This window comes from Ranitomeya variabilis, chromosome 4 (assembly GCF_051348905.1).
Source record: "Ranitomeya variabilis isolate aRanVar5 chromosome 4, aRanVar5.hap1, whole genome shotgun sequence".
Taxonomy (NCBI): Eukaryota; Metazoa; Chordata; class Amphibia; order Anura; family Dendrobatidae; genus Ranitomeya; species Ranitomeya variabilis.
This window is the reverse complement of record NC_135235.1, coordinates 661,040,506-661,058,194: the sequence shown is the minus strand read 5'-3', so window position 1 is coordinate 661,058,194 and position 17,689 is coordinate 661,040,506. Positions and strand designations below refer to the sequence as shown.

At 46.2% G+C, this 17,689-nt stretch overlaps 1 protein-coding gene across 1 annotated transcript in view; it reads left to right on the top strand.

The window, feature by feature from the left end:
- The window catches only part of LOC143767531 (oocyte zinc finger protein XlCOF7.1-like), a 43,144-nt gene extending 33,767 nt beyond the window's left edge, over positions 1 to 9,377 (top strand). Inside the window, exon 7 of the mRNA XM_077255943.1 lies at positions 8,315 to 9,377. Coding sequence (XP_077112058.1) covers positions 8,315 to 9,231 — 917 coding nt within the window. The 3' untranslated portion in view covers positions 9,232 to 9,377. The remainder of the gene's footprint in view (positions 1 to 8,314) is intronic.
- Positions 9,378 to 17,689: the final 8,312 nt, after the last annotated feature.

Sequence of the window (17,689 nt, the reverse complement as noted above, 5' to 3'; positions counted from 1 at the left end):
TATTGTAACAAGGTGGCACGGAGTGGTAGTCGTGGGCGAGTTCACTAAGCAACAGTCAGTGAGCACCTCGGCACCTTGCACATGAAAAAGACAAGTGAAGTCCCAGTCCTGCGGTTCTGTCAGTTACCTTCATCACACACTCGCTTCGGTTGCAGGGGACGAGCTTTCAGGGAACACCACAAGCCAAAGTTCTGTTCCAACGGCAATACTTTGCTGATCACGGTGCAAAGAAGACAATGCTTCCTGTACTTTCCCTGCGACTTCAGCAGGGTGCACGGCTCCAGCTCCTGTCCTGGTCCCGAACCCCGTATTTCTCCTGGGGTTGATTCCACAGAGCCAATGTCCATCCACGCTGCCCGTCAAGCTAGGGTAGCTTTTACCCCCCCCCCCCGACAGGGGAATCTTCTGTTCTTGCTATGGTGCATGTCTGTTGTGATTTTGCTTTTTGCTCCCTCTAGTGGTCATTAGTGATTTGACTCTGGAGCTTCTGTCTTTTCCTATATCCTCACCTGGGCCGTTAGTTCAGGGGCGTTGCTATATAAGCTCCCTGGACCTTCAGTTCAATGCCTGGCATCATTGAAATCAGAGCTAATCTGTTGTGCTCTTGTCCTATGATCCTGGTTCCTGTATTTCAAGCTAAGTCTGCTTCTTTGCTTTTTGCTTTTGTTTTGTTTGGTATTTTTGTCCAGCTTGTTCCAATCTGTATCCTGACCTTTGCTGGAAGCTCTAGGGGGCTGGTGTTCTCCCCCCGGACCGTTAGACGGTTCGGGGGTTCTTGAATCTCCAGCGTGGATTTTTATAGGGTTTTTGTTGACCAGATAAGTTATCTTGCTATATTCTGCTATTAGTAAACTGGCCTCTCTTTGCTGAACCTGGTTCATTTCTGTGTTTGTCATTTCCTCTTACCTCACCGTTATTATTTGTGGGGGGCTTGTATCTTGCTTTGGGGTCCCTTTCTCTGGAGGCAAGAGAGGTCTTTGTTTTCTTCTCCTAGGGGTAGTTAGATTCTCCGGCTGGCGCGTGTCATCTAGCGATCACCGTAGGCATGATCCCCGGCTACTTCTAGTGTTGGCGTTAGGAGTAGCTATTTGGTCAACCCAGTTACCACAGCCCTATGAGCTGGATTTTTGAATCTCGCAGACTTACACGTTCCTCTGAGACCCTGTCCACTGGGGTCATAACAGTATGCCAGGCCAGTATTAAATGTTTAATGCATTGCAGAAGTGGGATTATAAGAAAGAAAATTTTGAGTTTTTTTTTTCCCTCTCTCATTTTTTTTTTTTTTTTTTCTTTTCCCCTTTACCTCAGAGTGGCTTAAGCTTGCTGCAGACATGAATGTCCAGACCTTGATTACAAGTGTGGACCAGCTTGCCGCTCGTGTGCAGGGTATACAAGATTATGTTACCAGAAATCCTAGGTCTGAACCCAAGATTCCGATTCCTGAACTGTTTTCAGGAGACCGATTTAAGTTTAGGAATTTCAGGAATAATTGTAAATTGTTTTTGTCCCTGAAACCTTGTTCATCTGGAGACTCTGCTCAACAAGTAAAAATTGTTATTTCATTCTTACGGGGTGACCCTCAAGATTGGGCTTTTTCGTTGGCGCCAGGAGATCCGGCATTGGCTGATATTGATGCGTTTTTTCTGGCGCTCGGTTTACTTTATGAGGAACCCAATCTTGAGATTCAGGCAGAGAAAGCCTTGCTGGCTATGTCTCAGGGCCAGGACGAGGCTGAGGTGTATTGCCAAAAATTTCGGAAATGGTCCGTGCTGACACATTGGAACGAGTGTGCACTGGCCGCTAATTTTAGAAATGGCCTTTCTGAGGCCATTAAGAATGTTATGGTGGGTTTTCCCATTCCCACAGGTCTGAATGATACCATGTCCCTGGCTATTCAAATTGACCGGCGGTTGCGGGAGCGCAAAACCGCAAATTCCCTCATGTTGTTGTCTGAACAGACACCTGATGTGATGCAATGTGATAGAAAAACCGCAAATTCCCTCATGGTGTTGTCTGAACGGACACCTGATTTGATGCAATGTGATAGAATCCTGACTAGAAATGAGAGGAAAATTCATAGACGCCGGAATGGCTTGTGCTACTACTGTGGTGATTCTACACATGTTATCTCAGCATGCTCTAAACGTATATCTAAGGTTGTTAGTCCTGTCACCGTTGGTAATTTGCATCCTAAGTTTATTCTGTCTGTAACTTTGATTTGATCACTGTCATCTTATCCTGTCATGGCGTTTGTAGATTCAGGTGCTGCCCTGAGTCTTATGGATCTCTCATTTGCTAAGCGCTATGGTTTTAGTCTTGAACCATTAGAAAATCCTATCCCTCTTAGGGGTATTGATGCTACGCCATTGGCAGAAAATAAGCCGCAGTATTGGACACAGGTTACCATGTGCATGACTCCTGAACACCGCGAGGTGATACGTTTTCTCGTTCTACATAAAATGCATGATTTGGTTGTTTTGGGGCTGCCATGGTTACAGACCCATAATCCAGTCCTTGACTGGAAGGCTATGTCAGTGTCTAGTTGGGGCTGTCGTGGTATTCATGAGGATTCCCTGCCTGTGTCTATTGCTTCTTCTACGCCTTCGGAAGTTCCGGAGTATTTGTCTGATTATCAGGATGTCTTTAGCGAGTCCAGGTCCAGTGCATTGCCTCCTCATAGGGAATGTGACTGTGCTATAGATTTGATTCCAGGCAGTAAATTTCCTAAGGGAAGACTGTTTAATCTGTCGATACCTGAACATACCGCTATGCGTTCATATATCAAGGAGTCTCTGGAGAAAGGACACATCCGTCCGTCTTCTTCCCCTCTTGGTGCGGGATTCTTTTTTGTGGCTAAAAAGGACGGATCTTTGAGGCCTTGTATTGACTATCGGCTTTTAAATAAGATCACTGTCAAATTTCAGTATCCTTTGCCGCTGTTGTCTGACTTGTTTGCCCGGATTAAAGGTGCCAAGTGGTTTACCAAGATAGACCTTCGTGGTGCGTACAACCTTGTGCGCATTAAGCAAGGGGATGAATGGAAAACCGCATTCAATACGCCCGAAGGTCATTTTGAGTACTTGGTGATGCCTTTTGGGCTCTCTAATGCCCCTTCAGTTTTTCAGTCCTTTATGCATGACATTTTCCGGAACTATCTGGATAAATTTTTGATCGTTTATCTGGATGATATTCTGTTTTTTTCTGATAATTGGGACTCGCATGTGGAGCAGGCCAGGATGGTCTTTAAAATTTTGCGTGAAAATTCTTTGTTTGTCAAGGGCTCAAAGTGTCTTTTTGGTGTACAGAAGGTTCCCTTTTTGGGGTTAATTTTTTCCCCTTCTGCTGTGGAGATGGACCCAGTCAAGGTCCGAGCTATTCTTGATTGGACTCAGCCCTCGTCAGTTAAGAGTCTTCAGAAGTTCTTGGGTTTCGCTAACTTCTACCGTCGTTTTATCGCTAACTTTTCTAGCATTGTGAAACCTTTGACGGATATGACCAAGAAGGGCTCCGATGTGGTTAATTGGGCTCCTGCTGCCGTGGAGGCTTTCCAGGAGTTGAAACGTCGGTTTACTTCGGCGCCTGTTTTGTGCCAGCCTGATGTCTCGCTTCCCTTTCAGGTTGAGGTGGATGCTTCAGAGATTGGAGCAGGGGCCGTTTTGTCGCAGAGAGGCCCTGGTTGCTCTGTTATGAGACCTTGCGCCTTTTTCTCTAGGAAGTTTTCGCCTGCGGAGCGAAATTATGATGTGGGCAATCGGGAGTTGTTGGCCATGAAATGGGCATTTGAGGAGTGGCGTCATTGGCTCGAGGGTGCTAAGCATCGTGTGGTGGTCTTGACTGATCACAAAAATCTGATGTATCTCGAGTCTGCTAAACGCCTGAATCCTAGACAGGCCCGCTGGTCATTGTTTTTCTCCCGTTTTGACTTTGTTGTCTCGTATTTACCAGGTTCAAAAAATGTGAAGGCCGATGCTCTTTCCAGGAGCTTTGTGCCTGATGCTCCTGGAGTCGCTGAACCTGTTGGTATTCTTAAGGATGGTATTATCTTGTCAGCTATTTCTCCAGATCTGCGACGTGTGTTGCAGAGATTTCAGGCTGATAGGCCTGATTCTTGTCCACCTGACAGACTGTTTGTGCCTGATAAGTGGACCAGCAGAGTCATTTCCGAGGTTCATTCCTCGGTGTTGGCAGGTCACCCAGGAATTTTTGGCACCAGAGATCTGGTGGCCAGATCCTTTTGGTGGCCTTCCTTGTCTAGGGATGTGCGGTCATTTGTACAGTCCTGTGGGACTTGTGCTCGAGCTAAGCCTTGCTGTTCTCGTGCCAGCGGGTTGCTCTTGCCCTTGCCTGTCCCTAAGAGACCTTGGACACATATCTCCATGGATTTCATTTCTGATCTTCCGGTGTCTCAAGGCATGTCTGTTATCTGGGTGATATGTGATCGCTTCTCCAAGATGGTCCATTTGGTTCCTTTGCCTAAGCTGCCTTCCTCTTCCGATCTGGTTCCTGTGTTTTTCCAGAACGTGGTTCGTTTGCACGGCATCCCTGAGAATATTGTGTCAGACAGAGGATCCCAGTTCGTTTCCAGATTCTGGCGATCCTTTTGTAGTAGGATGGGCATTGACTTGTCGTTTTCGTCTGCTTTCCATCCTCAGACTAATGGACAGACGGAGCGAACTAATCAGACTTTGGAGGCTTATTTGAGGTGTTTTGTCTCTGCTGATCAGGACGATTGGGTGACCTTCTTGCCGTTGGCTGAGTTTGCCCTTAATAATCGGGCTAGTTCCGCCACCTTGGTTTCGCCGTTTTTCTGCAACTCTGGTTTCCACCCTCGTTTTTCTTCGGGTCATGTGGAACCTTCTGACTGTCCTGGGGTGGATTCTGTGGTGGATAGGTTGCAGCGGATCTGGAATCTTGTGGTGGACAACTTGAAGTTGTCACAGGAGAGGGCTCAGCGCTTTGCCAACCGCCGCCGCGGTGTGGGTTCCCGACTACGTGTTGGGGATTTGGTGTGGCTTTCTTCCCGCTTTGTTCCTATGAAGGTTTCCTCTCCCAAATTTAAACCTCGTTTTATTGGTCCTTACAAGATATTGGAAATCCTTAATCCTGTATCCTTTCGCCTGAATCTTCCTGTGTCGTTTGCTATCCACAACGTGTTTCATAGGTCCTTGTTGCGGCGGTACGTTGTGCCTGTGGTTCCTTCTGCTGAGCCTCCTGCTCCGGTGTTGGTTGAGGGCGAGTTGGAGTACGTGGTGGAGAAGATCTTGGATTCTCGTCTCTCCAGGCGGAGGCTTCAGTACCTGGTCAAGTGGAAGGGCTATGGTCAGGAAGATAATTCCTGGGTGGTCGCCTCTGATGTTCATGCGGCCGATTTAGTTCGTGCCTTTCACGCCGCTCATCCTGATCGCCCTGGTGGTCGTGGTGAGGGTTCGGTGACCCCTCACTAAGGGGGGGGTACTGTTGTGATTTTGCTTTTTGCTCCCTCTAGTGGTCATTAGTGATTTGACTCTGGAGCTTCTGTCTTTTCCTATATCCTCACCTGGGCCGTTAGTTCAGGGGCGTTGCTATATAAGCTCCCTGGACCTTCAGTTCAATGCCTGGCATCGTTGAAATCAGAGCTAATCTGTTGTGCTCTTGTCCTATGATCCTGGTTCCTGTATTTCAAGCTAAGTCTGCTTCTTTGCTTTTTGCTTTTGTTTTGTTTGGTATTTTTGTCCAGCTTGTTCCAATCTGTATCCTGACCTTTGCTGGAAGCTCTAGGGGGCTGGTGTTCTCCCCCCGGACCGTTAGACGGTTCGGGGGTTCTTGAATCTCCAGCGTGGATTTTTATAGGGTTTTTGTTGACCAGATAAGTTATCTTGCTATATTCTGCTATTAGTAAACTGGCCTCTCTTTGCTGAACCTGGTTCATTTCTGTGTTTGTCATTTCCTCTTACCTCACCGTTATTATTTGTGGGGGGCTTGTATCTTGCTTTGGGGTCCCTTTCTCTGGAGGCAAGAGAGGTCTTTGTTTTCTTCTCCTAGGGGTAGTTAGATTCTCCGGCTGGCGCGTGTCATCTAGCGATCACCGTAGGCATGATCCCCGGCTACTTCTAGTGTTGGCGTTAGGAGTAGCTATTTGGTCAACCCAGTTACCACAGCCCTATGAGCTGGATTTTTGAATCTCGCAGACTTACACGTTCCTCTGAGACCCTGTCCACTGGGGTCATAACACATGTCCTGCCCTGGGCAAGCCTGCCCGGGTTCTGCTGCAAGAGCAGGAAGTGCCTTCCCTAAGTCCCAGAGATTTTGCACCATCCCCCATTTAACTCCTCCCATCTGTTTAACCCGTAGTACTCTATCCCTAAGCTAAAGAATGCAATTTATAGTACAGTGTAAAACATTAACAGAGCATTAGAAATCCATACATTACATTCATGAAACATTAGAAAAAGTCAGGAAGCTGCATGCAACACCGGTGTTCATTATTCAGGAGAGAGAAGGCAATTGAGGGTCCCCGCCACCTCCTTACACCATGAACCACTGGAAAAGCCACTGAGGTGTCAGAACAGCAGAACTCCTCATAAGTGATCACATTTTACAAACTACCCCTCTTGGTGAATTCATCTAGCGGTGCAGTGATCATATTGACACTACGACTGTGTCACAGAATTTTATACAATTGAGCAGTGAACAAAAAATAATTACATTTTTACCACAATTAATTTCATTTTATCCCAAAATTTAACATTTTCACATGGGGAAATGGGTTAAAATAGCAACAAAATTTGGCACACAATTTCTGCTGAGTATGGGAATACCCTTTATGTGGCTGTACAGTACCACTTAGCCACACCGTGAGACTCGAGAGGGAAGTAGCTCTATTTGGCTCTTGGAGAACAAATTATTGTAGAATAGTGTACCGAATCCGTATACAGGGTAAAAAGGCTTTGAAGGTACAGATGATTGACCTCGTGGAGACCAAAACATCCAACACCGCGGAGACACCATCACGTGTTTCTCAACGCAGTGAACCAGAACACTGCCCCAATATGAGGTCAATCATCTGTACCTTCATAGCCTTTTTACTAGGCACTGCTCCTAATAGCCAGTTTCCTACTCCACACTGATGAGGGGCAAAAACCCCGAAACAGCTGTCTGTGAATGGATACCATGCTTGGCATAGTTGGTTTTCCTTTATTGGATGTTTTCCTTTATCGGATGCTGCCCTTCCCGTGGTTGTTCCTTCCCGGGGAAAGGCCTGGCTATTCACTGCTTGCGTTGAGAAACACATGATGGTGTCTCCGCAGCTACTCTACATATATTTTAGAAAATGTAATCCCTGACAGTATGAAAGAAAACGAGATCCAGGAAGTTTTACCCTTTGTGTATCACAATAATTAACAAAAATTTGAATGTAAACAAAATTGAATTAAAATGTTGATTTAGCTAAATTATTTTCAGTTTCAGAAGGGGTAATAAAAAAAATGGATGCCATAATTTATTTTGCAACTTCTTTTGAAGCAGACAAAATTTTACTGTTTGAGCACACGGCAGGGCGCCGAAGGGAAGAAGGTCAATTTGGCTATTGGAATGCAGATTTTGCTAGAATAGTTTGTCGGTACCATTTGCAGATCTCATAAGCTGCCAGAACATAGAAAATCTCATGAACTTAACTCAATTTTCCTCATTGACTTCATCTATAGGCGTAGTCAATATTTTGACTCTGCAGGTGTTCTCTGGAAACTAGCACGCAGTGAATGTTGTAGAGTAAAAATTTCCAATATGCCATTTTAGTTCCCAATAAGTGATGCCCAGCTTGTACTTCTGGAGACTCACACACTTTAAATGTTTAAGTGGGTTCTTCAGTTTACTACAATGCTAAACATGTGGACGCTAACAGGGTTTGGGCAAACTGCAGGACTCAGAAGCAAGAGGGTCATTTGGCTTTGAAAGCACAGAATTTGCTGGATTGGTTAATGGAAGCCATGTTGCTTTTTAAGAGTCCTCCATCTACAAATAATGTGGAAACCCTCTATTTTTACATTAACAAATGTTGGATGTAGATGGAGTCTTAATTTTTTGGGGGAGGGGTGGATTAGAAGTCTTTATTGATATTGTGTGCTACATAACACTTTTTGGAGGCTTATTGCAATATTTGGAAGGCAGAATGAACAAAGAGGGTCAAACCTTTTGTTCTACTGGTTTCTGCTCTGAGGTTTACTATTTCATTGTATATAGTTTTTGTCTTAGTAAATCACTGAATTTTGCTCTTTAACGTCAACCTAAGTTTCTATGGATATTTTAAAAGTCTAATAATAATCTTTATTCTTGACAGGTGACTGCACTAGAAGATCGGAAGGACAACTGACCTCTTCAGTTTATAACTCAGATGACCTTAATATCACACAAGATATAACTGACAATTATGGCACCATTCCAGAAATACCAGCATCCTTTCACAGCAAAGATCTATCATTTGATCATTTTAAAAAGGTCCTATATTCTGATTCATTTAGCCAAAATTTAGAGCTTCTTAAACAAAAAAGAGTTCATGAAGAGGAGCAGTCATATGCATGTTCACAATGTGGTAAATGTTTTGTAAGTAAGTCAAAACTTGTTAAACATCAAAGGACTCACACAGGTGAGAAGCCATTTTCATGTTCAGAATGTGAGCAATCTTTTGCAGATAAATCAAATCTTATTACACATCAGAGAAGTCACAGAGGGGAGAAGCCATATTCATGTTCAGCATGTTGGAAATGTTTTACACATAAATCACATCTTTTTATACATCAGATAATTCACACAGGGAAGAAGCCATTTTCATGTTCAGAATGTGGGAAATGTTTTGCATATAGATCAAATCTTGTTACACATCAGAGAAGTCACACAGGGAAGAAACCATTTTCATGTTCAGAATGTGGGAAAATGTTTGCATATAGATCACATCTTGTTACACATCAGAGAGGTCACACAGTGGAAAAGCCATTTTCATGTACAGAATGTGAGAAATGTTTTACCAAGAAATCACATCTTTTCACACATCAGAGAACTCACACAGGGGAGAAGCCATTTTCATGTTCAGAATGTGAAAAATCTTTTGCAGATAAGTCAAATCTTGTTGCACATCAGAAAACTCACACAGGGGAGAAGCCATTTTCATGTTTAGAATGTGGGAAATATTATACAAACAAAGGGAGTCTTACTAAACATCAAATATCTCTCAAAGGGAGAAGTCATTCCCATACCTAGAAGGTGGGAAAGGCTTTACTTGAAAATCATAATTTGTTGAACACAAAGGAAAACTCACACAGGGAGAAACCATGTATTTTTGACAAACTGTGCCAGAGAACATATAACAGAGAGTCAAAGTAATGATAAAAAAAGCAAACGAATGTTAACTGGAAGTGTTGGAGATGCACGTGTGTGTGTGTGTGTGTGTGTGTATATATATATATATATATATATATATATATATATATATATATATCAAAGACCTCGCCCTATCCTGGATCGCCTCGTACCTTTCCAACTGCACATTCAGTGTCTCCCACTCCCACACTACCTCCTCATCCCACCCTCTCTCTGTTGGAGTCCCCCAGGGCTCTGTTCCTGGACCCATACTCTTCTCAATCTATACACTTGGCTTGGGACAACTCATAAAGTCCCATGGATTCCAGTACCACCTCTATGCTGATGACACTCAGATCTACCTCTCTGGCCCAGACGTCATCGCTCTGCTGTCCAGAATCCCAGAGTGCCTATCAGCCATATCCTCCTCCTTCTCCTCTCGCTTCCTCAAACTCAATGTGGACAAATCTGAACTCATCATCTTTCCTCCATCCCACAAATCTTCCTTACCTGACCTATCTATCGCAATCAATGACATCATGCTTTCCCCCGTACCCGAAGTCCACTGCCTCGGAGTAACCTTCGACTCTGCCCTGTCCTTCAAACCGCACATCCAAGCTCTTTCCACCGCCTGTCGCCTCCAGCTCAAAAATATCTCCAGAATCCGTCCTTTCCTCAACCCTCAATCTACTAAAATGCTTGTGCATGCCCTCATCATCTCCCGCCTTGACTACTGCAACATCCTTTTCTGTGGCCTCCCTGCTAACACCCTTGCACCTCTCCAGTCCATTCTTAACTCTGCTGCCCGACTAATCCATCTCTCTCCTCGCTACTCCTCCGCTTCCCCCCTCTGCAAATCTCTTCACTGGCTCCCATTCCCTCAGCGTATCCAGTTCAAATTACTAATACTGACCTACAAAGCCATCCATAACCTGTCTCCTCCATATATCTCTGAACTAATCTCCCGATATCTTCCCTCACGTAATCTCCGGTCCTCCCAAGACCTCCTTCTCTCCTCCACACTTATTCGCTCCTCATCCAATCGCCTCCAAGACTTCTCCCGAATATCCCCCATTCTCTGGAACTCTTTGCCCCAACACGTCCGACTATCAACCACAGTCGGATCCTTCAGACGGAACCTAAAAACTCATCTCTTCAGGAAAGCCTACAGCCTGCACTGACACCGCTGCCGCATCATCACTATCGAAGCTACCGCCTCACCAACACCGGAGCTCCTGCAACCCCCAACCTACTGTCTCCTTCCCCATAATCCTGTAGAATGTAAGCCCGCAAGGGCAGGGTCCTCGCCCCTCTGTATCAGTCCATCATTGTTTGTTTACTGTAAGTGATATCTGTAACTTGTATGTAACCCCTTCTCATGTACAGCACCATGGAATCAATGGTGCTATATAAATAATATTATTTTTATTTTATTATTATTATTCATTTTTATAGCGCCATTTATTCCATGGCGCTTTACATGTGAAATACGGGGCAAATATAGACAAATACATTAAACATGAGCAAAATCAAGGCACACGGGTACATAAGGAGGGAGGACCCTGCACGCGAGGGCTCACAGTCTACAGGGGATGGGTGAGGATACACTAGGAGAGGGTAGAGCTGGTTGTGCGGCGGTTCAGTAGGTTCAGGATCACTGCAGGCTGTAGGCTTGTCGGAAGAGGTGAGTCTTCAGGTTCTTTTTGAAAGTTTCTATGGTAGGCGAGAGTCTGATGTGCTGGGGTAGAGAGTTCCAGAGTATGGGGGAAGCATGGGAGAAGTCTTGGATGCGGTTGTGGGAAGAAGAGATGAGAGGGGAGTAGAGAAGGAGGTCTTGAGAGGATCGGAGGTTGCGTGTTGGTAGGTACCGGGAGATCATGTCACAGATGTATGGAGGAGACAGGTTGTGGATGGCTTTGTAGGTCATTGTGAGGGTTTTGAACTGGAGTCTCTGGGCGATAGGAAGCCAGTGAAGGGCTTGGCATAGGGGAGAGGCTGGGGAATAGCGGGGAGACAGGTAGATTAGTCGAGCAGCAGAGTGTAGGATGGATTGGAGTGGTGCCAGAGTGCTAGAGGGGAGGCCAGAGAGTAGGAGGTTGCAGTAGTCGAGGCGGGAGATGATAAGGGCATGCACTAGTGTTTTTGCGGTGTCGCGGTCAAGGAATGCGCGGATCCGGGAAATGTTTTTGAGTTTGAGGCGGCAGGAGGAGGCAAGGGCTTGGATATGTGGCTTGAAAGAGAGGGCAGAGTCGAGGATCACCCCGAGGCACCGGGCGTGTGGGACTGGGGAAAGTGAGCAGCCATTGACATTGATGGATAGGTCTGGTGGAGGGGTAGAGTGAGATGGGGGAAAGACAATGAATTCTGTTTTGTCCATGTTCAGTTGTAGAAAGCGAGCAGAAAAGAAGGCTGAAATAGCAGACAGACAGTGCGGGATTTTAGTAAGTAAGGAGGTGAGGTCAGGTCCGGATAGGTAAATCTGCGTGTCATCAGCATAGAGATGGTACTGCATACTGTGGGATTCTATGAGCTGTCCCAATAATAATAATAATATATATATACACACAGCAGTACATGAATGCATGGCAAGGCAGATGAACCAACTGCTAGAAGCAGGCCACCACCCAGCTTGGCTAACACAAGGAAGAACAGTGCTGATCATGAAGGATCCTCACTAGGGTTGAGCGACTTTCATTTTTTTAAGATCGAGTCGGGTTTTGTGAAACCCGACTTTGTCCAGAGTCGAGTCGAGTGCAGTCAGCCGATTATCACTAAAAGTCGGGGATCGACCGAAACACGAAACCCAATGCAAGTCAATGGGGAAGCATAGTCGGCAGTGAGTGGAGGCCAGGAAAACACCTACAGTGCCCATTTTAATGCCAAAAACATCCATTCTTGTTTCTGAAGCTTGTCAATCTTAATTAACTTTATAATAATAGTTGGGCATAAAAAATTGGGGGTCATTTGGCAAAAGTTGTGGGGGGAGTAGGGTTGGCTCAAGTTTTTCGTGGGCCCAGGAAACGCGGACTACGTCACGGCGGTGGAGCAGGGAGAGGTAAGTATTTCAACGTTGCAAGTGCTGTGATCCTGAGCAAGCAGGGGGGGGCCCACTCGTTCGCATTGGCACTGGCACAGGGCCCCTCAAAGTACGGCGGTGTGTTTGCATGGCGGGGGCGCCTCCCACCAGCAGCGACACTTTTGCGTACTCTGAGGGGCCCTGTGCCAGTGACGTCGCCAACGAGTATGCCCCCCCACCTGATGAAGGAACCTGCACTTTCATCTGCACCTTCCTCTTTGTCCCTGTGTAAGGTGGTATAACATGCGGGAAGGGGAACCTTACTTTCAGCAGGGTCAGATTCTGGCTGTGTAGAGTGCAAGGGGAATGTAGTGGTCTAGGTCAATGTACCAGCAGACTCATCTAGCAGTGGCTGGGCAATGGGCAGGATGAGGAGGAAACAGATATAGGGCCAAAGAATAAAGTAGGCTAAATGCAGTTCAAAATTGGTAACAGGACTAAACAGGCGGCATTGCTTTGTTCAGTGGAGTAGCAAACCCATTAGCAGCAGACACTGTTTCAAGGGCCCAACCACACTAGTAGGCCAAATGCAGTTTAATATCTGATAGTATAGGCCGAAAGCCAGAAGGTAGAAGCTCAGCTTTATTCAGTTGAGGACAACACCAGGCAGGGGCAGACACCGTTAGTAGGCCGGAACCACCAATTTTTTAAAAAACAGCAGTTAATCAGAGCCAGAAGGTAGAAGCTCAGCTTTATTCAGTTGAGGACAACACCAGGCAGGGGCAGACACTGTTAGTAGGCCGGAACCACCAATTTTTTAAAAAACAGCAGTTAATCAGAGCCAGAAGGTAGAAGCTCAGCTTTATTCAGTTGAGGACAACACCAGGCAGGGGCAGACACCGTTAGTAGGCCGGAACCACCAATTTTTTTAAAAAACAGCAGTTAATCAGAGCCAGAAGGTAGAAGCTCAGCTTTATTCAGTTGAGGACAACACCAGGCAGGGGCAGACACCGTTAGTAGGCCGGAACCACCAATTTTTTAAAAAACAGCAGTTAATCAGAGCCAGAAGGTAGAAGCTCAGCTTTATTCAGTTGAGGACAACACCAGGCAGGGGCAGACACCGTTAGTAGGCCGGAACCACCAATTTTTTAAAAAACAGCAGTTAATCAGAGCCAGAAGGTAGAAGCTCAGCTTTATTCAGTTGAGGACAACACCAGGCAGGGGCAGACACCGTTAGTAGGCCGGAACCACCAATTTTTTAAAAAACAGCAGTTAATCAGAGCCAGAAGGTAGAAGCTCAGCTTTATTCAGTTGAGGACAACACCAGGCAGGGGCAGACACCGTTAGTAGGCCGGAACCACCAATTTTTTAAAAAACAGCAGTTAATCAGAGCCAGAAGGTAGAAGCTCAGCTTTATTCAGTTGAGGACAACACCAGGCAGGGGCAGACACCGTTAGTAGGCCGGAACCACCAATTTTTTAAAAAACAGCAGTTAATCAGAGCCAGAAGGTAGAAGCTCAGCTTTATTCAGTTGAGGACAACACCAGGCAGGGGCAGACACCGTTAGTAGGCCGGAACCACCAATTTTATAAAAACAGCAGTTAATCAGCCAGAAGGTAGAAGCTCAGCTTTATTCAGGTGAGGACAACACCAGGCAGGGGCAGACACCGTTAGTAGGCCATAACCACCAATTTTTTAAAAAACAGCAGTTAATCAGAGCCAGAAGGTAGAAGCTCAGCTTTATTCAGTTGAGGACAACACCAGGCAGGGGCAGACACCGTTAGTAGGCCCATAACCAACAATCTTTTAAAAAACAGCACTTAATGAGAGCCAGAAGGTAGAAGCTCAGCTTTATTCAGTTGAGGACAAACACCAGGGAGCAGCAAACAGAGGTATTAGGCCCCATCCAGCAATTAAAAAAAAAAAAAAAAAAAAATTAATGAGAGCCAGAAGGTAGAAGCTCAGCTTTATTCAGGTGAGGACAACACCAGGCAGGGGCAGACACCGTTAGTAGGCCAGAACCACCAATTTTTTAAAAAACAGCAGTTAATCAGAGCCAGAAGGTAGAAGCTCAGCTTTATTCAGGTGAGGACAACACCAGGCAGGGGCAGACACCGTTAGTAGGCCGTAACCAAAGTTGAAGGCCAAATGCAGTTTCATATCTGATACTATAGGCCAAAAGCCAGAAGGTTGAAGCTCAGCTTTATTCAGTTGAGGAAAAACACCAGGGAGGGGCAGACACCGTTAGTAGGCCCTAACCACCAATTTTTAAAATAACAGCACTTAATGAGAGCCAGAAGGTTGAAGCTCAGCTTTATTCAGTTGAGGAAAAACACCAGGGAGGGGCAGACACCGTTAGTAGGCCCTAACCACCAATTTTTAAAATAACAGCACTTAGTGAGAGCCAGAAGGTTGAAGCTCAGCTTTATTCAGTTGAGGGCAAACACCAGGCAGGGGCAGACACCGTAAGTAGGCCGGAACCACCAATTTTTTAAAAAACAGCAGTTAATCAGAGCCAGAAGGTAGAAGCTCAGCTTTATTCAGTTGAGGACAACTTGAATTAGGGACTGCAGACAGACTTACCAGGCTGTCCCCTGTGTGGACCATGCATCCAATACATTAACCCATTGCGCCACAAAGGACACGTAACCTTCCGCGGCCATGCCTACCGCTCCATGTGTCTGTTGTCAGGTGTACCTTTGGACTCACAGATTGACAGAATGAAAGGACAATGTGGTCTTTAACATGCTGGTGGAGGGGTGGGATGGCTTTTCTCGCAAAAGAATTGTCAACTGGGTAGCTCATAGCGTGGTACAGCGTAGTCCATCATGGCTTTATTAATATTAAATAAAATAAAAAAATAGGCTCTATGCACTGTAAAATAGGTTCCAGGGGTACACGGGCAGCAGTGGTCAGGTGAGTGGAGGCCTAGTGGAAGGAGGGACCGCAGACAGGCTTCGAAGGCCTAACATCATAAAATGGGCTGGCTGTAGGCACTGTAACATAGGTTCCAGGGGTACACGGGCAGCAGTGGTCAGGTGAGTGGAGGCCTAGTGGAAGGAGGGACCGCAGACAGGCTTCCAAGGCCTAACATCATAAAATGGGCTGGCTGTAGGCACTGTAACATAGGTTCCAGGGGTACACGGGCAGCAGTGGTCAGGTGAGTGGAGGCCTAGTGGAAGGAGGGACCGCAGACAGGCTTCAAAGGCCTAACATCATAAAATGGGCTGGCTGTAGGCACTGTAACATAGGTTCCAGGGGTACACGGGCAGCAGTGGTCTGGTCAACGGAGGCCGATTGTAATGAGTGTCTGCCAGTTAGTAGTCCAAAACAACAAATAAATGTGAATGTCTCGCATTAAAACAAAACAAAAACACTAAAGGGTGCAATCATTAGGTTCAGGGGTGGGATCCTCTGCGTTGTTTCAGACCTACTAATTTAGCGCAAAGTATTTACTGTGGTAAATAGAGGACACTGCCCCTGACTATGTTAAGTACCATCATACATGTCAACACAATGGTATTGTTAGTGGCAGGTATGGAAGGATGTCAGCGCATAGACTAAACATTGGTGGAAGTGTGAGAGATAACTGTGGAAGTGGTAGAGCAATGTTTGACCTGGGGGTGGGTGAACTCTCTTGTGGCCGGCGGTACAGGCCCAGGGCCCCTCATGTTACAACAGTGTGTCTGACGTTGGGTGCGCACCACCACCACCAGAGACACTTTATTGTACTATGAGGGACCCAGTAGCAATGCCGTCGACCAAAAGCGAGCACACCCACCTCTTCAGACAAACAGCAGTCTGACGGGTGCTTGCGCCAAGTCGCGATACCACGGCCCCGTGTGGGGAGTTTGGCCATTTAGGGAGGTGTAAACATGTCGTATGCTGGACAATCAGCTGCAGCAAATTAGACATCAGAAAAGTAATTCACAGTAGTCCACAGGCAAGAGCTTTTCATAGGAAAGCTAGGTGTCGGCCGGGTAAGGTGGGGCAAAAGATTTCGAAATCCAGTTGTGGTTCATTTTAATGAATGTTAGATCATCAACATTTTGGGTAGCCAGACGAGTCCTTTTTTCGGTTAATATTGAACCTGCAGCACTGAATACTCTTTCTGGTAGGACACTTGCTGCCGGGCAAGCAAGCTCCTGCAATGCATATTCTGCCAATTCTGGCCAGGTGTCTAATTTTGATGCCCAGTAATCAAATGGGAATGACGGTTGAGGGAGAACATCGATAAGGGATGAAAAATAGTTAGTAACCATACTGGACAAATGTTGTCTCCTGTCACTTTCAATTGATGCAGCAGTACCTGTCCTGTCTGCGGTCATAGCAAAATCACTCCACAACCTGGTCAGAAAACCCCTCTGTCCAACGCCACTTCTGATGTGTGCACCCCTAACACTCCTAGTCTGCTGCCCCCTGGAGCTCGTGTGAGAACGATCACGTGCGCTGTGTGCTGGGAATGCCTGAAGCAAACGGTCAACAAGAGTTGATTGTTTGGTTGCTAATATTAGTTCCAAGTTCTCATGTGGCATAATATTTTGCAATTTGCCTTTATAGCGTGGATCAAGGAGGCAGGCCAACCAGTAATCGTCATCGTTCATCATTTTTGTAATGCGTGTGTCCCTTTTTAGGATACGTAAGGCATAATCCGCCATGTGGGCCAAAGTTCCAGTTGTCAAATCTCCGGTTGTGATTGTTTGAGGGGCAGTTTCAGGTAAATCTACGTCACTTGTGTCCCTCAAAAAACCAGAACCTGGCCTTGCCACGCAACCAATTTGCAGTGCCCCTGGGAAAGCTTCCGCATTAAAAATATACTCATCCCCATTATCCTCCTCATCCTCCACCTCCTCTTCGCCCGCTACCTCGTCCTGTACACTGCCCTGACCAGACAATGGCTGACTGTCATCAAGGCTTTCCTCTTCCTCTGGTGCAGACGCCTGATCCTTTATGTGCGTCAAACTTTGCATCAGCAGACACATTAGGGGGATGCTCATGCTTATTATGGCGTTGTCTGCACTAACCAGCTGTGTGCATTCCTCAAAACACTGAAGGACTTGACACATGTCTTGTATCTTCGACCACTGCACACCTGACAACTCCATGTCTGCCATCCTACTGCCTGCCCGTGTATGTGTATCCTCCCACAAAAACATAACAGCCCGCCTCTGTTGGCACAGTCTCTGAAGCATGTGCAGTGTTGAGTTCCACCTTGTTGCAACGTCTATGATTAGGCGATGCTGGGGAAGGTTCAAAGACCGCTGATAGGTCTGCATACGGCTGGAGTGTACAGGCGAACGTCGGATATGTGAGCAAAGTCCACGCACTTTGAGGAGCAGGTCG